This window comes from Felis catus, chromosome D4, assembly GCF_018350175.1.
Source record: "Felis catus isolate Fca126 chromosome D4, F.catus_Fca126_mat1.0, whole genome shotgun sequence".
Taxonomy (NCBI): Eukaryota; Metazoa; Chordata; class Mammalia; order Carnivora; family Felidae; genus Felis; species Felis catus.
In genome coordinates this window covers 19,919,337-19,942,449 of record NC_058380.1, presented here as the reverse complement: position 1 = coordinate 19,942,449, position 23,113 = coordinate 19,919,337, and the positions used below count along the sequence as shown (strand labels likewise).

General features: G+C 45.8%; 1 protein-coding gene across 2 annotated transcripts in view; it reads right to left on the bottom strand.

Moving 5' to 3' along the window:
* PSAT1 (phosphoserine aminotransferase 1) overlaps positions 1-16,090 on the bottom strand; it is a 38,416-nt gene extending 22,326 nt beyond the window's left edge. Inside the window, exons 1-5 of one of the 2 annotated variants that reach the window (XM_045042931.1) lie at positions 16,055-16,090; positions 5,083-5,143; positions 4,052-4,121; positions 1,328-1,533; positions 359-531 (exon numbers count right to left, since the gene is read on the bottom strand). In XM_045042931.1, coding sequence (XP_044898866.1) covers positions 359-531; positions 1,328-1,533; positions 4,052-4,121; positions 5,083-5,143; positions 16,055-16,075 — 531 coding nt within the window. In that variant the 5' untranslated portion in view covers positions 16,076-16,090. Of the gene's footprint in view, positions 1-358; positions 532-1,327; positions 1,534-4,051; positions 4,122-5,082; positions 5,144-10,387; positions 10,541-16,054 lie in introns of those variants that run through there. The other variant, XM_003995426.5, reaches the window with a different exon arrangement.
* Between the last annotated feature and the right edge of the window lie 7,023 nt (positions 16,091-23,113).

The following is a 23,113-nucleotide window of genomic DNA, read 5'->3' as shown; positions in this document are numbered from 1 at the left end:
CTTCACACATCCCCTGAGCTTGGATAATCTGCATTTTCCCTGGAAGACAGCAAGCTACTCCCACTGCGTTGGCCCAAACACTTCCTAAGAGGGACCCTCGAAGGCAGATAAACTCCCCGAGGACTCCAGTGTGACCCTGTGAAGCAATCATTAACACGGGGTAACATCAAGACGTAAACATTCTGACAACCCACAGGAAATAAGCAACTGTTGGCCCATCGCTGTGAGCTGCCCTGGCTTCGGGGTCTCTGCTGGCCCAAGACGCTCTGGGCCTTTCCGTGTCCTGGTACGTATGTTAAAATGCTCTCACGGAATCCGAGACACTGGGGTGCCCCCGCCAGGCCCTTTTACACTCTACCTTGGAAACATCCACTGGCTTGGATAGGAAGTTTGAGGACATGTCACAAACCAGCACTGCTCCCTCGACGTCTGGGATAAAGTCAAACTCCACTCCGTGCACAGTCTCGTTGGCGCAGTAATATACATAGGAGGCATCGGGGCTCAGCTTCCAGGTGCTTGGATCTGGAATTTCTACCACAGAAGAAAAGGTGGAGACTCTGGACTTTCATTCTGCCTTCCTTGTGTAGATGGGACTGACACACTTCCCCTAGCAGTGAAAGGCTCATCCCAAAGACCTCCCAAGTGAAACCACCCTATCCATCTTGCATTATAATCCCCATCAACGACCTAAAAAGATTATCAATCCCACCCCTTTGACAGTTATTGGGGGCAACTCCTCTTCAAGAATGGTGTGGTGGGTATTTGTCGAGTTTTTTCTCATTACCCAGCATCCATCTATCCTATGTCCACTGAGTTTCTTTTTGGGGCTCCAGCCTCCCCAGCTCAGCCCACGTAGCTCCAGTGTGGCCAATTCCACTTGCAGTCACATGACTGATTGGGAATGGAACACAGGAGACGTCAGACTCTAACTGGAAATGCTTGAGCAAAGGCACTGAAACTTGGGAGAACAGAAGATCAGGAGCATCAGGAGCTTTTCCGACTGTGGAGCCACCACAGAGGAGACGAGGGGAGACACCAGGACCTGCAGGCACTGTTGGGGCCCTTGATCAAGCCATTCCTGAAGCCAATCAGCCTCTAGGTTTTCAGGTGAGAGAACCTATGAATACTTTCTGTAGCAGCCAGTGAACAGTCTTAACAAGTACAACCATCCAGTCTGAATGGTAGCAAACCAACTATTGACTAGAAGGAATTAAAAACTGCTGGTTGCCCTTGGTGGGGGTAACCTGATATCTAAGGAGGGACTACCCACCCATCAGCATTTGTCAGCATTTCATTATCACTGTTGAACTCAGATCCCAGCACTTACTCGTGTAACTCCCAAGTTTGGGGTGGACGATATTCACGGTCCCAAACTTCTTAGCTTCTTCGGCGGCCTTAGCTGACCAAGATCCTGTCACCACATAGTCGGCACACCTTCCTGCTTTCAGGCCAATCAGGTTTAAGGGGACAGCACTGAACTGGCCAGACCCACCTCCTTGCACAAAAATCACCTTGTAGTTGTCTGGAACGGCTCTGGGCAGAAGTACATGTGACGGTAAACAGAGACACACAGGGTGCAAGAATGAGTGATGCTCTCTACCAGCACTTTACCCTGGGTGGATATACTACAAGAAATATGGTAAAGTTCTCCCCCCACCCCCCCAGCGGCTTTGCCTTCCCCAATCCAGTCACTTATCTATTCCCTCCTTGGACAACCATTATCGGGCTCTGTGTGGAAGCCTATGGGGAATGTTTGGAGGGAAGTCAGTAACACCCTGCTGGTCATCTTGCTACCACTCTCAGACTACATGGTTCAAGGGAGGCCAACCCTCGCTCCAGCAGAAGAGCACATGACCCGAGCTGGCCAGTGGGGTTTGGTTCTGAGACCTTTGCTCAAACTTCAGGAAAAGGGGAACGCTTTCTACTGAGGGAAAGGATAAACCGGCTAATCCTACAACCCCTGGTGGCCACCTGGTGAAGCCAACACCTAAAAAAGCAGAGCCAAAAGATGAAGATAAAGACCTTCCTGAACATCACCTAAATCACTCCTTCACTTTACGGTTACACACGGTAACACACCCCCTCTTTCACTTAAGCTAAGAGCTGGGCATCTGTCACTTACAACCAGAAGTCCTAAAAATAGATATGTGCTGGTCCTCGCTACAAACCAAGCGGATGGTGATAAGGATCGTAGATAACGTTTTAGGCCTAAGCATGTAATCACATACGGACATACATCAAGACTAACAGCGGGGCACCTGGGTGGCTCATTTGGTTAAGCATGCGACTTCAGCTCAGGTCATGATCTCAAAGTTTGTGAGTTCGAGCCCTGCGTTGGGCTCTGTGCTGACCGTGCAGAGCCTGGAGCCCACTTCGAGCTCTGTGTTTTCCCCTCTCTCTCTGCCCCTTCCTCAGCCCAGCTCACACTCTGTCTCTCACTCAAAAATAAATAAACATTAAAAAAAAAAAAAAGACTAACAGGGAAATTTCTGGACTCCAGCATAGAAAATGATGATGGTTGGAATGGCTCTAGGCAGTAAGAGAAGCCCAGCTCCAGAGGGACTAGACCACGGAAACTGGACCCAAACCTTTGAGTAAGGTCAGAGCTTAGAAACAGGTATATGGAAGGCAGATGGCTACAGACAGGTCCAGCACCAAGGTAAGAACCAAAGGGCAGGGCAACCCGAGAGGGTCCTGGGGAATGGGTGCTGTGCAAATATCTGGTCCTGAACTATGTCTGCCTGGGATCATCCAGTGCCTACTGCCAGGTCTCATCAAGAGGTTCTAAACATGAGGTTCTCAGCAGCTGAGAAGGTTCCAGGTCTATGTTATTCAGATGCCAGACAGATAAGAAGGACAACACCTGGATGGAAGGACAGCAGATAGAGACAGAGCAGACAGGGGTACAAGGTAGGCACTTGGTTAGAATAAAGGACAGGCCCATAAACTGAACTGAGAGTCCAGTCCCAGGAGGCTCACAGCCCACGTCTTCTGGGGCCAAGGTTCCATGAAGCAAAGGATTATGCTGTGGACAGGACACAGGACCCAGCAGGCAGACCCGGTGAGTGAAGTCACGCGAACGATTACTGGTTCTGACCACTCAAATTGCACTGGGCTTCTAGGGGCTCCTCACAAAAGTGTCCCCAAGCCTGCCCCATCTTGAAGCGTTTCATCAAGGCAATTTAAAAGGAAGTAGTCCATATAATTCCAATCTTGTTAACGGAATAATGCAAACATGAACCCTAAATTATTAATAATTACCTCTGACTGATAGGGTTATGGATAGTTTAATTCTATCCATAGTTTAACTATCCAGTAGTTTAAATTCTAGTTTAATTTGTGATATTCAGGTTTTCCCCTAAACTTTCTTCCATGAACATGCACCAGTTCTATCAGCAGAACGAAAATGTGGATTCCCCCTCCACCCAAGATTACCATATTCATAACGTTTATGTGGATATGTATAGATAATATATAAATCTCTCATTTAAACAGCAATCTATTTACAAGTAAGGTTTCCTCTGGGTAAGGAGAATGGTACAGATAAGCTAAGAGGGACCACCCGAGAAGTTCCTGGAGTGAAGAACTCTTAAAATTACCCAAAAAGTTTGCAAAAGATGAAGTTTCTACAGAGATTCTGATTCAGCTGGGCTAGAGAGGGGCCCTGCACTTAAATTTTTTAATACCTCCCCGCAGCCAGGTGATTCTGACAGGTGGTCTGAGACCCACATTTTTAAGAGCCAGTAAACTAACCAAGATGACCATTTCTTTGTTATCTAAATCCCTATTAAGCCTGAAAAATCTTTCTTAGATATAATGATTCCAAATCTTTGGAAACACCACATAAAATAAAAACACACAAACACAGGAGAGCAAACAAACAAAAAAAGCATGATGTACTAATTTAGTGACTTTGGGAGAATCTTTAAAAGATTATTTTTAATTATGAAATATTCTTAACACACAGCAGAGTAAATACTATAACAGACACTCAGGTATGTGGATTATCAAACAAAAGTAACGAATTTGGTCTTTAAAATTTTGAACTTACAACAATTCCCGCACAAGATTCTCTGTGTTGTTAATAATCTTGGCAAAATCTGATGACCTGTGGCTCATTTCTGTGGAAGGAAAGGAAAACAAGAAAACACAGTTCCAGTTCAAAACCAAATGAACAGAAGGAACTTTAGAAGCAAGTGCACAATTTGCAAATAAAATAATAACGGGAAATTGCAGTGATTTTGCAAATTGTGGGCCAAGGCTCACTTAGTTTAGGGGAAAAATCCAAACTGATTTTCCAATTGCAAACATTTGAGCCTTACAGCCACAGCGGAATGATTTTTCAAGTCGCATACTCATTGAATGAGCCATTTACTAATTCATCCTTCCGTCCCTGTGATTTCTCACAAACACGAACCCGTGCACAAAGGCTACAAACAGCAGCACAGGCAGCAGCAAAGGCCCGAGAACAGCAGCACAAATTTCCGCACCGCGGCTCTCATTTCACAGAAACCCAAGTATTCGTCCCAAACCCACAGGAACAAAATTTAATAGCAACAAGCATGCAGTTAACCCTATGATCTCTTAATACTATGTGGCCTTTGGAATTACCTAACAAGAAAAAGGACATTAAATTTTCAAGAGGAAATTTTTAAATTCCAAGGTTCTCTTCCTCAATAATGTAAGAGAAACTTAATGAAATTATTAACGCGCAAGATCTTGAGCAAAGGCTTGTAGACCTTTAAACATTTACTGAGTTCATTTGTAAGTATAGCCCAGGCTGTACAATGAATGTGAGGCAATACTATAAAGGTTCAGAGCATGGTGAGGCATGTGATCTCCGATGCTATGAACAGCAAAAACCAACCATGAAAGGGTAAGCGGAGAGGCAGGAACCCCTTCCCCAGCATGGGTACTGATTTCAAAACTGCTTCCATCAATCATGCGACCAAAATTACTAAAACTTAAAAATAGATCTACAAAGGCCTAAAGGAAGACCAAGGGGAAAAAATTCGAGGCTTGATGCATTTTAATCAGTTTCCTTTGGAACCTGGATATTCAGAGTCAAAAAGTAAATCTTACCAAGAACACTAATCCCAATTCCTTTGTAGTCTAATAATTCCTTTTGTATCTCTAACAATACCTAGGAAAAAACAAGAGAAAATAAAATGATTTGGATATTCTGTGCAGAGCACTCCCTCTGGACATCAAAAAGAGGGAGTCCACCCACAGGGTCTGTGAGGTCCGGAAGCTTCTGTCGTGCCCACGGCCAATCCCCTTCCTCCCATCCAGCCCACAGAGCCCTGCTAATGCAATTTACACACAAGTTAAGTGTGAAATTATGTGATGCGATTGATGTTAAAATACAGCTTTTCTGGGGCACCTGGGTGGCTCAATCAGTTGTGTGTCAGACTCTTGTTTTCAGCTCAGGTCACGATCTCATGGTTCATGAGATCGAGCCCTGCATCGGGTTCCACACTAATGGCACGGAGCCTGCTTGGGATTCTCTCTTCCTCTCTGCCCCTCTCCCACTCGCTCTCTATACTCTCTATCTCTCAAAATAAATAAAAATAAACTCTAAAAAAAAAATACAGCTTTTCCAAAAGCATGAATTTATTTAGGTATAAAAATTCACCTGGATTCAAAAAATAAAGTTCAAATAAAGAATTTTTCTGATGACAACCCTCAGCTATCAAGATAAGACCTTTGGGAAAAAACGGACGTGCTAGAAAATATCCCCTCCACTATCACATTTCTCACTCTGAAAGCAGAAATACAACAAAATGCATAAAGTTCTGGGTTCAAGGAAAAACAAAAAAAGTCGGTGAGGCTGAAATTAAACTGATAACTCAATTTTCCATCTTTTTAGTCTAAGGTGCTCAAATGGAACAGGGTGGGTGTGCGGGAATTAGGAAGAGCCTGCTGTGAATGAAGGGGCTCCTGGGTGGCTGTTGGTTAAGCGCTGGACTCTTGACTTGGGCTCAGGTCCTAATCTCACCGGTTCCTGAGATCCAGACCCCTGTTGGGCTCTGAGAAGCCTGCTTAGGAGCACATGCTCTCTCTCAAAATAAATGAACATTTAAAAAAAAAAAAAAAGAAAGAAAGAAACACCTGTTGTGAAAGATTAATGGGCAGGGGAGGTAATGACATACCAACAGAGCCATGAGGGGGATATTCCTATCCCCAATGTGCAGATGAGTAATATCAGCCAAGGCTCTGAGGGCTATGCACCTGGCCAGCCCTTTGACCCCTCTACTAAGATTACTGCAGTCCCTTAACCACATTCTACCTTACAGGGACAATTGGGCGGGGGAGACCTAATTTACCACCAATCCCAAAGAGTCAGGAAATGGGGCACGGCTCACCAAACCTTACAAAGCTAGCTCGGGGGGGTGGGGGGAGCCCCATTGATGTTTTGCTCCTCCAAAGTAAGTAAAATGCAAGTAACTACACACTGAGAAAAAAAAAAAAAAACAAAAAAACACCAATCCTTTATTTATTTTTCTTAAAGAAGGAAGATAAAATCCTATCAGAGATGAATGTTAAAGTGTGAAATGACATGATATCTGGAATTGGCTTTATTGTTTATCAATTTTTTTTAATGTTTAATTATTTTTGAGAGAGAGAGAGAGCTACAGAGAGCAAGCGAATGGTGGGGGCAGAGAGACAAGAAGACACAGAATCCGAAGCAGGCTCCAGGCTCTGAGCTGTCAGCACAGAGCCCAATATGGGGCTCGGAGCCTAGAACCATGAAATCATGACCTGAGCCAAAGTCAGACATTCTACTGCCTGAGCCACCCAGGCGTTCCTGGAATTGGCTTTATTATTTTTTTTTATTTTATTTTTTAATGTTTATTTATTTTTGAGAGAGAGAGAGATACAGAGCACAAGCAAAGGGTAGGGGCAGAGAGACAGGGAGACACAGAATCCAAAGCAGGCTGCAGGCTCTGAGCTGTCAGCACGGAGCCTGACATGGGGCTCGGATCCAACCAAGAACCATGAGATCACGACCTGAGCTGAAGTCAGACGCTCTACTGACTGAACCACGCAGGGGCCCCTGGAATTGGCTTTAAAATCATCCCAGAGCCGGTGGGGAGTAAGAGCGTGCTGGAGGAGGGAGTACTGAAACAAGCAAGACTGGCAAAACGTCCACAGAATTCAAAATCCTCAGAGATGGGTCCATGGATTTCACTGTATTATTCCCTCTCTACCTTTGTGTATGTGCAAGCTGCCATGAAGTACAAAGAAAGGGAAAAAATGCCCTGAAAACATACATTAAACAGGTGAGATAAGCCCTCTGTAGAGGCAGCCTGCCATCAGAGGTTTCCTTGAAAGACAGAGGCTAAAACAGGACGGTCATAAAACAATCTAAACTGGAGTGTAATTTGTCTAAAAAAAAAAAAAAAAAACTTTTTGAGAGAGAGAGAGTGCGCACGCGCACAAGCAGGAGCGAGGGGCAGCAGGAGACAGAATCTTAAGCAGTCTCCACATTCAGCGCGGAGTCTGATGCCAGGCTCCATCCCACCAACGTGAAATGATGACCTGAGCTGAAATCATGAGTCCGATGCTCAACAGACTGAGCCACCCTGATGCCCCTGAAAAAAAACATTTTAACAATAAAGAATTAAACGAAAGTTTCCTTTGGCAAGGGCGGGGGGGGGGGGGGGGGGAGCGGGTGTCAAGAATTTGTCATTGTTGGGACACCTGGCAACTTGGGTCAGCAAGCATGAGACTCTTGATTTTCAGGTCGTGAGTTCAAGCCCCACTTTGGGTATAGAGATTACTTTCAAAAAAGAAAAGAAAGAAACCATAAAAGCTAGCATTAGAAAAAAGGATTTGTCATTATTCCGTAAACTACCGGACGCTTATTAGCACTGAACAAATAAACTTTAGTGAATCCATCTTTGAACTCCTGTTTAAGACTGGATTTCTCACAAAATAGATGAACACCGGAGAAGAAAAATAAAAATAAAACAAGATAAAAACAGAGGGAGGCAAACCATAAGAGACTCTTAAATATGGAGAACAAACTGAGGGTTGCTGGAGGGGAGCTGGGTGGGGGGATGGGCTAAATGGGTGAGGGGCCTTAAGGAGGGCACTTGTGATGAGCACTGGGTGTTATATGTAAATGATGAATCACTAAATTCTACTCCTGAAACTAATACTACACTAAATGTTAACTAACCTGAATTTAAATAAAATCTTGGACAAACTACAAAAAAAGACTGGATTTCTCTTACAGACAGTATCCCCTTAAATGAGGTTATAACCCAAATCATTACAAAGAGTTTTAAAAGACTTCTACCCCAAAATCATGCCCCTCTACCCCAGTGGAGTTTCTTTAGCTGCAGAGTACAATCGCTTTTGTGGGTCACAACTAACTTTTTTAAAGTTTATTTATTTAGAGAGAGAGACAGCGAGCGGGGGAAGGCCAAAGAGAAAGGGAGAGAGAGAATCCCAAGCAGACTCTGTGCTGTCAGCACAGAGTCCAACACAGGCTTGAACCCACAAACCGTGAGATCATGACCTAAGCGGCTATCAAGAGTCAGACACTTAACGGACTGAGCCACCCAGGTGCTCCTCACAACTAATTTTTTAAATGAAATAGAACAGACTAGAGTGGAATAGAATACAAAACTATGTATGTTGTAGTTATTTAGGCCAAATATTTCATAAGACCTTAATATAAGGCTTTCATTATAATTATATGCATGTATTTTGTCATTTTGTAAAATATATTTTTCATTGTGGTCACAGTCAACAGTAAAGTTTGAAAACCTTCTCTAATCCTAACAATTCAATCAAATCAAAACTCATAAAAAGCAACATCTGCCACTTCCTTCCACCCACCCCCTCCCCCACCCAGAGAGGGCATCTGAGGGCAAAAATCTTCCCAGGAAAACAATAATTACGTTACTGATGATCACAACTGCCATTTTAAAAAATGCATAAAGAAACTGCACAAGGAGGGGTGCCTGGCTGGCTCAATGGGTAGAGCATGGGACTCTTGATCTCAGGGGGCCTGAGTTCAAGCCCCATGGGGGTGGGGAGAGATTACTTAAAAAAAAAAAAAAAGAAAGAAAGAAATTGCACAAGGAACAAATAGAAGATCCCAAAACAGAGAAGGGACAAAGGTGAGGCAGGTACAAGAAACGTTTGCACAGCTCTGACAGGGAAGGAATCTCGCCTAAAACCGACTATAATAGGTGAGAAAAAACAAGCCCTGTTCTCTCAGCTACCGCGAGCCCTGCCCCTAGAAATGCAAGAAATCCTCTCCCTTCTAAAATTGTAAGATTCTCTGTTCGTACAACACAGAGGAGGCTCTATCCCGGGAAGATTTCTACTCTGTTCAACAATAGATAATTGTAAAGCACTTGGCTATGCCTCATGTTGCAACAACATATTATCAGTCATTCTGGTTAGAAAAATAAAAATATAACAGCAGCGATAGCAGTTTGTCAATCAAGGCAAATCACAAACGGCCTTCTTCACAACTGGGGGGGGGGGTGGTGGGGAAAGGAGGAATGGGTGTTGGGGGAGGAGCTGGAAGCTGGCGTGGTGCCTAGGAAGGCAGGGAGTCAGTTCCACTTGGACTTGAAAAGTCTGGTTGTGGCCCCAGGGAGAATTCAATCATCCCATTTCCTCCAAAACAAAGTGAAGCTAACTGGGCAAGCAGCCCAAAGCCTAACAGAATTTGAATACTCGAATGCTTTTAGGAAACAAGCCAGTTTAAAAAAAAAAAAAATCTACGCGTGGAACAGAGCTGAAATAAAGGTGGCGGGGGGGGGGCAGCTTCTCTAGGGGAACAAGGAAAGGGTGGACTGAAGGCTTTCAGATTTACATTTCTGAAAAGCAACGTTCCCAAGTGCCGGCTAAACCAAACACTCCTTACGAGGAGGGGTCATGCGCGGGACTCCAGTTTGCCATCCCCTCCAGTTAACGCGATCCCCATTCACCATTCATTCAAAGTATCCCATTCACAGATCCACTCGGCACTGCCTGGCTCTCAATGCCGGCCGGGCAACGCGAACGCAGAGATGAGAGCTCTTGCCTTCCCGCCGCGCCCCGGGCCCAGCCCAGGAGAAGGCACAGCACCGGAGTCTGCAGGTGCGCCGCACGGGCGAGCCGAGTCGTGCACGCCGCGCCCAGGGCAGTCGGCGCCAGGGGCAGCTGTAGAAGCAAGTCGCCGAGTTTCCTTTCCCCCAGATGCATTCTTCCAGAAGCCCACTTGCGAGGGATCCTGAACTGGGCATGCACTCTGTTGCAGAACGCTCGGAAGACTCCGAGCCGGGAGAGGGGATCCGAGCGCCCCGCCTCAGAGATACACTACGAACCGCGCGCGCTCCCGCCCGCATCGCACTCTCGGTTCGCGCTCGTGGGGACTTACCGAGCGCGGCAGCTTGGCAGGCCCGGGCCCGAAGTTGACCACCTGCCTCCGGGCGCTCATGATGCGGCAGCGCAGGAGGCGAGGGAAAACAAGAGAACTGACCGCGTGGGCAGCGCAAGTCTACTGCTGGCTCAGACCTTCTGCCTCCTCCCAGCGCCCAGTCGGCGCCCCCATTGGCCCGCGCTGTCGCAGGCCCTGCGCTAATTGGTTCGCGCTACGGGGCTCGCATCCCCATTGGTCATGCGCCTCAGCCAGTGCCCAGAAGCAGTTGCTCCTCCTCTCGTCTACGCCTCAGCTCCTCTCTTTCTGATCAGTGCAAGGCGCGCGGGAGATTACACCAGCCGCCCAGCTCGGCAGAGTGCCCGCCCTAGGATCGTGGGCGGCGGGAAAGGGCTGCCCCTGCCAACGTGGGTTCGTGCTTCTGCGGCCTGGATCCGGACCGTTTCCGCCCTCCAACCGCAGCCCCCTCTCTCTGGGTCGCACTGGGAGACGTGGAGCAAATCCTTCCCCAATCCAACCACTTCTTCACCCGCCCCTGGTCTGGGCTCTGATGCATGCTTCAGAACCAGCGGTTACTAATTCACGAAACTTTTCTAAGCGCCCCCCACCAGCCCCGGCTGCCGCATTGGAGAGGCAGGGCTCTCAAGAGTGGAACTACAGGGTGAAGGATGGACGGACGGGAGGGGGAGTGCGGGGGGAGGGGGAATGAGATTCCTTGCAGGGGTAGATGGGCCAGGAGTTCCTGCAGAATGAAAGGATGGAGCGGCCAAGCACTCGAGGAGGAGCACTGGCCTGGGAAACCTGAATGCCCCCCAGGCAAGTCCTTTCAAGTTGCTGATTCTCCATTTCCTTTTGTGAAAAGAGCGAGTACGAACCTGGCATTCGCTCTCAGGTTGCACCGGTGCTGCCAAGCTGTGGGTTTAGAAACGTGAGGAGATATTAACGGCAATGCGAAACCACTAGGGAGTCAGTGCAAGCCTAGGGAGAGGCCCAGAGTCAGTCTGCAGCCCAAGCCAAGCCGGGCGCCAGGCCAGCGCTGCTCAAACTTTTCCACAGACGCATCCTTCTCAAAAGAACTCCCGTGGAGACCCGCATGGTGTTCTGAAACAGGGAGGCCCCCCTTCCCCACAAGAAAGACATTTCTTTGAATTCTGGAATTTCATTATTTTTTGAACTGTGAAGTCTGCTTTCTACTCCATAATTTAACCTCGTTTCTTTGAATATAAAGAATATGTTACCAAATCTTTGAGCAAAATTAGTGCTCCAGGAATAACACTGGGGCTTCCTGTAACACCACCCACAGGGGACCTAACACCCCATTTGAAAAGGCTTGTAAGATGACTGGTTTTTTTTTTTTTTTTTGGCTTTTGTTTGTTTTTTGTGGTATGTGGGTGGGATGGGGCTGGGGGTGGAGGTCCTGCTTTGGATTTGTGAGTTGGAGGGCAAAATTTCTAGAAAAAGCTCAAATGAACAAGGCCACTGCCTTCCACAGCACCCTCATTTAAGAAATTGAAAAACTGAGTAAAAAGGTGTGAATCTCAGTCCATAAACTAAGATGTGCAAGAATAGTCACTTATCCATTATTTTATATAAAAACTTATCTGTAGACCCTGAGCAGCCAATCCACTGAAGGAGTGGGGGAGCTGACCTTCCTCCTTCCTGGAGTCCCTAACCACAGGGATTTACATCACCCTGTGGTGTGGGATGGAGAGGGGAGCACCCAGCCATTTGGTCCCCATCCCCCCAAATTTGGCTGAGTTGTCTCCACTATTCAGGTTTAAATGGCTGCTTCAGTCAATTAAACCACATCTGTGTCCCACAAGGAACACAGGAAATTCGGGTGGGCTGGAGGTGGCGATCATCCTATCAGCCGAGACAGGCCACGAGGTCATTCCTTCTAGGGCTTTCCAGTTTCTGAGATGATATTACAGGGAACTGAGGCACCCAGACCCTCTGCCCAGGCAGGTACTGCTGACCTCTGGCTCTCTTTCTCTGTCTCTCTTCCTCCCAGCCCAAGGGAATCTCTTTTTCATTCTAGAGACTTCTTTCTGTTTCTTCCTCACACGCTGGGCACAAATACCTTAATTCTGCACCACAAATTCCAGTGTATCCTGGGCCACTTGGGAATAGAAAGGTGGTGGTGAAATTGTGCCCACCCGTTTGTGCAGGAGTTGCACAGGCCCACCACACGTTCCTGCTTTCCTTCCATGGAACAGAGTCGTCGCCAGGAAGTGGCGGCCCAGCCAGTCTCCTCATTTCCCAGCTCTCCTTGCGTCCAGGCAGATCGCGTGCCTGGGTCCCATCAGTGGAATGGAACCGAGGATGTCCCTTTCCGGGGTGGGGAAATGGTGTGTTTCTGCACTTCTTTTCCCCACTCCACAGGCTGAAATCAGAGACTCTACGTTCCCCGGAGATGGTGGAGACACGGAAAGGAAGGATCTCCATCCAGTCTCTGTATCACCGACTCCGGGCTTGTTATTCACAATCGAGAAAGTATCTCTTCTTTTGTGTCGTGCCACTGAAATCCGAGGGGCTTTTTGTTCCGGTGGCCCATGTTATCCTAATTAATACCCCACTCTCCACACAACAGCTGCAGCTCAGGTCCAAGCTGTTGTTGCCAAATGGGCAAAGTTGATAGAGCTGTCTTCCCATTTATAAGGAAAAACCAGAAACCCAGATGTTGATGTGATGTTTTCCAATTTTTAAATGTCTCCGAATTTAAATTTTAAATTTCAGAATGCACTGTACAGGTCAATATTGTTAAGGGGTCTCACCTAGATTCCCTCCAGGCCTGATTCAGCTTGCTGGTCACCAGCTCTCCTTCTTTTTTTTTTTTTAAATTTTTTTTTAACGTTTATTTATTTTTGAAACAGAGAGAGACACAGCATGAACAGGGGAGGGGCAGAGAGAGAAGGAAACACAGAATCGAAAGCAGGCTCCAGGATCTGAGCCATCAGCCCAGAGCCCAACGCGGGGCTCGAACTCACAGACTGCAAGATCGTGACCTGAGCTGAAGTCCGACGCTTAACCGACTGAGCCACCTAGGCGCCCCTACCAGCTCGCCTTCTAACGACTGCTTTACAGTATTCTGCCGCATAATTCCCTCCTCCAGGAGGAATACACTCTGCTCCCTGCTTGAATGAGAGAACGAGAAAAGAAAAAAAACCACTGGGGAAATGTAATTTAATCTCAAAATATCCCTCTGTCACCCTTACCTATCTTGCAGTGCAGATGTATAAAGACAGCCCAGGGGATTCCTGCATTTCAGGAGGGCCCCTCCCCTCTTAGTAGGCTCTCACTGAGGTTAAAAGCAGCTTCTTTATGAAAGACGTATTTTGCAAATGTCAGTTTCACAGGTGTTATTTCTTGAGCCCTTACTGTACATATGTGAATGTGCCGCCATTTCCAGTCAGGTTGGCCATCCCATTTAGAGGGTAAGGAGAAAAGGGGCGCCTGGGTGACTCAGGCAGTTGAGCATCTGACTCTTGATTTCGGCTCAGGTCATGATTTCACAGCTCATGAGTTCAAACCCCGAGTCAAGCTACACGCTGACAGAGCCTGCTTGGGATTCTCTCTCTCTCTTCCGCTCTCTCTCCCCCACTCAGGCGTTCTCTCTCTCTCTCAGAATAAATAAACACACTTTAAAAAAAAAGAGGGGAAGGAGAAGAGAACTGAACAGAAAAGAAACCTGTTGGGAATGAGGGAAGAGTATTTCTGTTGCCCTTTTCTGTAGTTGGAGCTGAAGATCCTTTTCTGTTATTACTCCTGGAGGAAATGAGGGACAGGACAAGGGACTCAAACAAAAAGTCAAAATCCTATAACACTCTTCATTCTGACCCCAAAAGGTGGGAAAAGTTACTCACCCTGCTTACTTTACGACCTCAGTTTATTCCCTCTCCCTACTTCACTGCATTTTAAAAATTTGTGATATACATAACAGAAAAGTTACCATTTTAACCATTTTTAAGGGTACAGCTCAGTGGCATTAGTACATTAAGTGTTGCACAACCGTCACCACTGTCCATTTCCAGACTTTTTCGTCTTCCCCAACTGAAACTCTGACTGTATCCATTAATCAGTAAGTCCCCACTCCCCGTTCCCCTAGCCCCCATAAATCACGGTTCTTTCTGTTTCTGTGCATGTGGTTGCTCTGAGTACCTCTCATAAGGGGAACACGATGTGGGAAACAAGGGCAAAAGAAAAAAAAATAAATTTCCTTACAACTTTACAAGTCCTTGAGACAGGCAGAATGACCTTGCTCTAGGAACTCAGCAGTCTGGATGTTGACACTTTGTTAAGGGCAAAAGGCAATCTTAGCTTAACATTATCCTGACCTCCAGATTCTTGTAAGTTTCTTTTAACATATACAAATTCCTTTGGAAACTTCCTTTATCTCAAATCCCTCCAAGATATATGTTAGCAACCATTCTCCAAGCATATGGACCACTGACATACATATGAATGGTCTCATGACTGAGGTTTCATTAGACAGTAACAAATGACCTTTTCCCAACAACAGCTAGCCCCCTCAAGGTCCTGGAAACATTTCTTCCAAGATTCCTTAGAGACTTACGCTATCCCTAACCCTCTCCCAACTTGTAAGTATATAATCAGTCCTTCCTCACAACCCCAGTGCAGCTCTTTCTGCCCATGAGTCCTATCCCTATGCTTTTAATAAACCGAAGACATCTCAAGAATTCTTTCTTGACCGTTTCTGCCAAACCCCAATATTTCCACATCTGAATATACAGAATTTGTCTTTTGTGACCAGCTTACATCACTTAACACAATGTCTTCAAGGTTCATCCATTTTGCTTTATTTATTTTTTTTATATATCTTTTTTAAAGTAGACTTTATCTTTAGAGCAGTTTTAGGTTCACAGGAAAATTGAGAGGAAGTTATTTTTCCTCTACCCCATCCCCTACATATGCATAGATGGCTTCCTCTATTATCAATATTCCCCACCTGAGTGGTAAGTTTGTTACAAATCAATGAACCTATGTTGACATATCATTGTCACCCAAAGACCAGAGTTTACATTAGGGCTCACTGTTGATGGTGTAAAATACTATGCATTTAGACAAATGTATAATGTTGTATATCCACCCTGATTAGTATCATACAGAGTAGTGCTGTATTCATCCCTCTGTCTCTCTCTTTTTTTTTTTTCATTTTTTTAAAGTAATCTCTACAGTGGGAGCTCACTTACAACCCCCAGATCAAGAGTCACATGCTCTACTCACTAAGCCAGCCAGACGCCCCCTTTGTCTCCCTTTTTGAATGATCAGTATAGAGAGCATTCTACAGCAAAGTGCACCAGTAAAATCTCTAAGGGAGTCATTTTTAGAGAAACGCTCTGTATGGACCACTGGGCATCCCCCACAGGGGACTGCACACTGCTTATATCTCCCGACATCCTAAAAGGATCCTGGTATGGAAAAGGCATCAGGATTTTTTTTAAACCTGAAAATGTACTTATTTCACTACTTTTTTGTGTGTGTTTTGTTTTGTTTTGTTTTGTTTTGTTTTGTTTTTAAGGAAGAGAGCAACCCCTTGACACCATCTGTCTGATGTATAGACACAGTATTCACCACACCCGGCCGGGCTGCCCCTGGTCATGTACCTGTGCAGTTTTGGATTAACACTCTTCACCTGGGCTGCCTCACCTGGGTTCCACGTGGAAGCATGAAAATGGGCCACGGAGCACTTGTTCAATCAGCTGTCCAAAGTCTTCATGTGCCTATTATAGAAACCATCAAGTGTCTTTTAGAATGGCTTTTGCAGGGGCCCCTGGGTGGCTTAGTTGTTAAGCACCTGACTTTGGCTCAGGTCACGATCTCACGGTTTGTAAGTTCAAGCCCCATATTGGGCTCTGTGTCTGCTTTGGATCCTCTGTCTCTCTCTCTGCCCTTCCTCCTTCATGCTGTCTCTCAAAAATGAATAACCATTAAACAATAAATTTTTTAAAAATGTAGAATGACTTTTGTAGTGTTAATAATCTGGTGGTGGTTTTATTTTTCCCTTTTATTTATTTTTTAATATTTTATTTTTAAGCAATCTCTACACCCAACATGGGGCACAGACTCACAACTCCCTGATCATAAGCCACACACTCTACCCACTGAGCCGGCCAGGCGCCCCTCATTTTAAATTTTTTTTCCTCTTCAGGGGCCAGAGCAAATACAAAGACAAAGGAAGGAGCTAGAGCAAAGCCAGGGATAATGGGGGCAGAGTCAGTGCAGGACTTGGGACTTCCTGCTTCTGACCCTGCTTTTTCTTATACCTCAACTAAATCCCAACTCCAACATACACTGCCTCAGAAATAAATGATGACCATCATCTAATTTATTTACTGGCCTATGTTTGGTATAGAAAGACAGCAAAGATTAATAAAAAATAACAAGAATTGAAAGCTGCATAGGTGAACCATTTCTGTAATCCTAGAGATGAAACAGAGGAAAGGACAGATGGGCAATGTGGCTGGAGGGAAACAACTGGAAAACATGGGAAGGCCAGTTTAATAGATCGTGGTTTATGCATGCGGTGAACTGCTATACCACTATTACATGGAATGCACACGAAGACTTTTTATTTTATTTATTAAAAAAAAATTTAATGTTTACTTATTTTTGAGAGAGAGAGAGACAGACAGAGCATGAGCGGGGGAGGGGCAGAGAGATAGAGAGAGAGGCAGAGCTAGAACAGGAAAGGGGCAGAGAGAGAGAGGGAGAGACAGAATCTGAAGCCGGCTCCAGGCTCTGAGCTGTCATCACAGAGCCCAACGCGGGGGCTTGAACCCATGAACCGTGAGATCATGACCTGAGAGAAATTAGATGCTTAACCAACTGAGCCAGCCAGATGTCCTGAAGACTTTTTATTTTTGAGAGAGAGAGAAAGAGAGAGCGCGCGAGCTGGGGAGAGGCAGAGAGAGAGGAAGACACGGAATCTGAAGCAGAATCTGAAGCAGCCCCACGCAGGGCTCACAAGATCATGACTTGAGCCAAGGTCAGCGGCTCAACTGACTGAGCCACCCAGGCGCCCCGCAAAGACTTTTTAATAACACAGGAATACGCTCAGTAGGGAAAATCAAATGGAAACAAAAGCCACTTGATATCACTTCAACCATTAACCATCTCCATTCTTCAAACATAACAATGATTCCCCCATTTAAAAAAAAAAAAACCTGCCTCCTTGAGGGGGGTCACAATTCCTACTCAAATTTAGACAACAATTTATAGTCCCAAACCAGAACGTTAATAAATGCATTCAGGTTCATTTATTCATTCCACAAATACTGTGTTCCTACCATGTACCACGAACAATGAGGCATATTCCCTGCCTCCTGCAGCTTCTGGTGTTTGATAAATTTATAGAGAATCTGTTTATATTTGGCAAAAGTCATCAGCTCAACAAGGCCTTCCATGATCACCCTGATAACATCGAAACCGCCCCATCCACACCTGGGGCTCCTGCTTACTCTTACCTTGTTAACATTTCTCTTGTTTCCAAAACAAGAATCACCTCTAACATGCAATAGAATTCATTCATTTATTATTTATTGACGTGTACGAAGGGAAGGAAAAAGTCTCTGTCCTTCAGGATCTTCCAGCTGGACTAAGAATTAAATGGATGTGAGACCAATTAACAGAAAAGAACCCAGAGCTTTTATTTTTTATTTGTTTTACTACATGCTCACGGAGGACCAATAATGAAATTGAGATCTAAGGAAATGACTGAGGCATGCAGTTTTTACACTTTCTAGACACAAAGACAATACATCTGTGAGGAATTGACAGGACAAAGAAAGCTCTTTGGGAGCTTCGGTTAGTAGGGAATTCTAAACAGAATTTGGGCTGGGGTAGTAATTAGTAAAGAGTAACAAGGTTGTTTATTCAGCCTCCTCTGCTCTGAATTGCCCATCTCTGGTGAAAAGGATGTCTCTTTACTTCATGGTACAGGGAGGGTACCTTTCATAGGGAGAGTTATTTCCTGCTTTCAAGGGGACGTAGGGGGGTCTGAGTGTCTTCCGGCACTTAAGAAACTTTTATTTATGGGGGCGCCTGGGTGGTTCAGTCGGTTGAGCATCCAACTCTCGGTTTCGACTCAGGTCATGATCTTATGGTTCATGAGTTCGAGCCCCGTGTGGGGCTCCAAGATGAGCCTGGAGCCTGCTTGAGATTCTCTGTCTCCCTCTCTCTGCCCCTCCCCCCTGCTTGTGCGCTCTCTCTCTCTCTCTCTCGCTCTCGCTCTCTCTCTCTCTCTCTCTCCAAGTAAATAAGCATTTTTTTTTCAAAGAAACTTTCACTTATAATAATCAATATTCCACAGTGGCACATTTTGCGGCAGGCCTACCCGTGGCCCCTACATGTCTAGTCTGTGTGGTAGAATCCAAAGTCTGTGAATTTGCTAATACACCTAGATCAGTGCCTAGTCTAGCGTAAGCTACAAGGATTTGTGCACTGAGAAACTCAATTTGTAAGTACTCCTGCATATATTGGGACTCCTGGGTGGCTCAGTCAGCTGAGCATCCGACTTTGGGTCAGGTCATGATCTCACAGTTCGTGAGTTCAAGCCCCGCGTCGGGCTCTGTGCTGACAGTTCAGAGCCTGGAGCCTGCTTTGAGTTCTGTGTCTCTGTCTTTCTCTGTCCCTTCCCCTGCTCACACACTCTCTCCCCACCCCCCTCAAAAATAAATAAACATTAAAAAAATAAATACTGTATATACTATGATAATTTTCCTAAAACAAAAAGGTCTGTTGAGGTCTCTACCTCTAGAGACAGAAAGCAGCTTGCCTTTAGTAATGAATTATTCCTCACCCCATTCTGCAAGGTTTCAGAGAAGGTTATATCTTCCCTCATTGTTATCTTCAGTTTCTTAGCAAGTCTATTGGACCTCCAAACTTTTATCTATTCCATCCACTTCTCTCTGTCTTCACTTGCCTACCCAAGCTCCCATGCTCTTTTCCAGACCTCTAGACCTGGGCCCCTTGCATTCACTCTGCCCCCTTACAGTTCATCCCTCAGACAGAGCAACAGTCATCTTTGAAAAACATATATGAAGTAGATCATGTAACTTCCCTGCTTAAAGCCCTTTAACAGCTGGCCATTACCTTTAGAACAAAGACCAAACTCCTAACAGGCCCACAAGGTTCTACCTGGCCTGGTCCTTGGTCACCTCTTGGCTCAGCATTTGACTTGCTTCAGCCTCCCTTTCTCCGTCAGTCCCAGGACCCCCTGGAGCTCCTTCCCTCCCCGGCATTCTCTGGCCTCCCCCAGGCTGGCTCTGCCTGTCCCTCAGTCTACAGTTCAGACCCCACCTCCTCAAGTCTTGCCTGGCCACCTTATCAGCATACCCTCCAGTTCCTCATCACTTTATTTCCCGGGCTGTCTCTCTCATAACTTGCCAGGCTCTGAAATACTCGCATACTTACTCATTGTCCCCCCCCCCCCCACTGCCGCCCCCACTGGAACACATATCCTCTGAGAGCTGAGATCACACCCACTGTGTTCAAACTGTAGCCCCAGCATTAGCATTAGTACATGCATGGTAGGTATTTTCTGAGTGAATGTCTGGGGCAGGAAGAATAATTAACAATGATGCTGATAGTCTTTGTCACTGGGAGAAAGAAAGGATATCTATTATTGCTCTAGAATTTTCTATAGTGAATATTAAACAATCATTTTTAAGTGAGTTATCTTTATTTTTTTAATTATTTATTTATTATATTTTAGAGAGAGAGTGTGTGCAAGCCAGGAAGAAGGGTAGAGGGAGAGAGAGAATCTTAAGCATGGAGCCCAACGTGGGGCTTAAGAATCTGAATGTGGAGCCCAGTGTGGGGCTAGATACCACAACCCTGGGATCATGACCTGTGCGGAAATCAAGGGTCTGACATTCAACTGACTGACCCACCCAGGCGTGCCAAAGTTGGTTATTTTTAAAGAGTGGGGTGAGGAGAGGCATTGGACCATGAGAAGGTCTGGTGAGCCTGGCACACCACTTTGCAACGTGGTGACTGCTGAGGCCCATCCTGCCCAAGGCTCCTTCTCTGCATCGAGTATTAACATGTCGCTGTGCAATTAGAATTCTAGGTTAGGGTTTTCACTGGTGAGCAAAGCTGCAAGTGGGAGATTAGCAAATCCCTCGCTCCTGTCCAACAGGCACTGGATCTGATTGTACTTCTCTACCTGGGCACAAGCAGCCAAAGTTCACAGCAGCCCTTGGTGAGTTGCAGGTTGTGGAAGGGATGCGTGTTGTGGGGGAAAAAGAGGGGATAGGGGAGCAGGGTGGAGACAGAGTACCCACAGAGCTGGAAGGAATCTTGGAACGTCATCTAGAATTATCCACCCACACATTCTGAGAGCCAGCCTCTCCCAAGCATTGTCCTGGGGCAGCAGAGAGGAAAATTACTTCACCTAGAAATCGCACAAAGTCAGTCCCAGATGGCCTGCACAAGGATTGGGGTGGAGGCTGGCAGAACCCGGGAATGGGATGAAAGAATAAAAATTTTTTAATTAATAATAATCTCCATATTGAGGATGTCTGTCCCAACGTCCCTGTAACTTACAGCACCAAAAATCTTCTCAGATAACATAGAATGACGTGGTGCCAGGCTGGCCCCATGAGTCTCAAATCTCTAAACGTGACCAAACTTCCTTGGGCAACTAACCACTAGGCTGACGATATGGAACTCAGGGGTCAAAAGAAATTTCATTCTAAACTCTAACGTTACAGATGGAAGAAAATGACCAAGGGGTGCCTGGGTGGCTCAGTCGGTTAAGCATCTGATTTCACCTCAGGTCATGATCCTGCAGTTCATGAGTTCAAGCCCTGTATCAGGCCCTGTGCTGACAGCTCAGAGCCTGGAGCCTGTTTCAGATTCTGTGTCTTCCTCTCTCTCTGCCCCTCCCCCACTCACACTCTGTCTCTCTCAAAAATAAATAAATAAACATCAAAAAAATAAATAAAAATAAAAATGACCAAGTGTGTTTCTGAAGAATAAAATGAAAAGCATCTGCCCTCTTCCAAACAACATGGGAGTATTCTCAGGTATTACATATGAAGCGTTTCCAGTGTGTCTTACGTCTATTCCGGGGACGTCGACAGAATTTAAATCATAGATCTCAGGAATTTAGTGTCGCTTTTCCAGTTTCTGATGAGAAAAGTGATACTGTAGGGCTAGTCCCGCCCTCTGTGTCTCCAACAGCTCTTACCTCCTGCTGGTAACCAATATTTGTTCCCATTTGGTGGAAGGAAGGCTGAAATCCAGATCAAGGATTTGGCTAAGGTCACCAAGAATCTGGTCAATCAAACCAAGGAGAGGGCACCAAACTATTGCATTTCCAGCCCAGAAAATATAACCCTTTGGTCTCATGCACACTTCCCTGCTTTTAAAAATGATTTCAAGGGGCGCCTGGGTGGCGTAGTCGGTTGAGCGTCCGACTTCAGCCAGGTCACGGTCTCGCGGTCCGTGAGTTCCAGCCCCGCGTCAGGCTCTGGGCTGATGGCTCGGAGCCTGGAGCCTGTTTCCGATTCTGTGACTCCCTCTCTCTCTGCCCCTCCCCCGTTCATGCTCTGTCTCTCTCTGTCCCAAAAATAAATTAAAAAAAAATAATAATAATAAAATAAAATAAAATAAAGAAAAAAAACAGAAAAAGAAAAAAAAAAGAAAAAAAAAGATAAAAAAAAAATAAATTAAAAAAAAAAAAATGATTTCAAGGGGCGCCTGGGTGGCGTAGTCGGTTGAGCGTCCGACTTCAGCCAGGTCACGGTCTCGCGGTCCGTGAGTTCCAGCCCCGCGTCAGGCTCTGGGCTGATGGCTCGGAGCCTGGAGCCTGTTTCCGATTCTGTGTCTCCCTCTCTTTCTGCCCATCCCCCGTTCATGCTCTGTCTCTCTCTGTCCCAAAAAATAAATAAACGTTGAAAAAAAAATTAAAAAAAAAATGATTTCAAGGTGTCTGCAAGGTTACTGGAACTCTCCCAGAAGAGAGCAAGCTTCAAGAAATACAACCTGAACCTGAGCAATCTGAGATCTAGAAAGCGAAGGGCGTGTGCGGTGTAGACAGATGCAGAAGCCTGGCCCCACCTGGCCCCACGGCCCCATCTCGCCGCCACTCCCTCAGTAAAAGCCTGTGTCCTCTCCAAACTGCAGGCAAGGGCTTCACGTAACGTTCCTGTGCCCCTTTACAGGCACTGCTCCCTGTTCTGCCGGCCCCAGGGTTGATGCATGGTATCCCAAGTAGCCTTGGTTACACTTTTCCGTTTTTCTCTGTAGGTCAGAAGTCCCTTTCCATCCTAAGCTAACTATCACCTGCTTTCATCCATTTATCACTAACTTAGCCGTTGCCATCATGCTGGTTTTCAATCTTTCTGCAGTTGCTGAGTGCCAGAGGGACATTATTAACTATCCTTAGAGGTCTGGCACAGAGGAGAAGCTTTCTGACCGATTTGCGATGCACATTTAGAAATGTTCATATTAGAAGACCCAGTGGTTGGGGAGTCCCTCTTCTTCCCTACTTTTTGAACTTGGCGCACTTACATACAGTTTTGGGACCTGGAGAAATCTCTGGTTCTTTGCCTTTGTTTTCCTAGAGCTCCTTACATAGGAAAAATGTTACCACCATGTGTTGATCCCTAACAGTTTTCTCCCTTTTTCAGTTTTCCGGAGGCCAATGTAACATGATCGTTGTTGAAATGTTCAAACGTTAGGGACATTCAGAGGTAGACA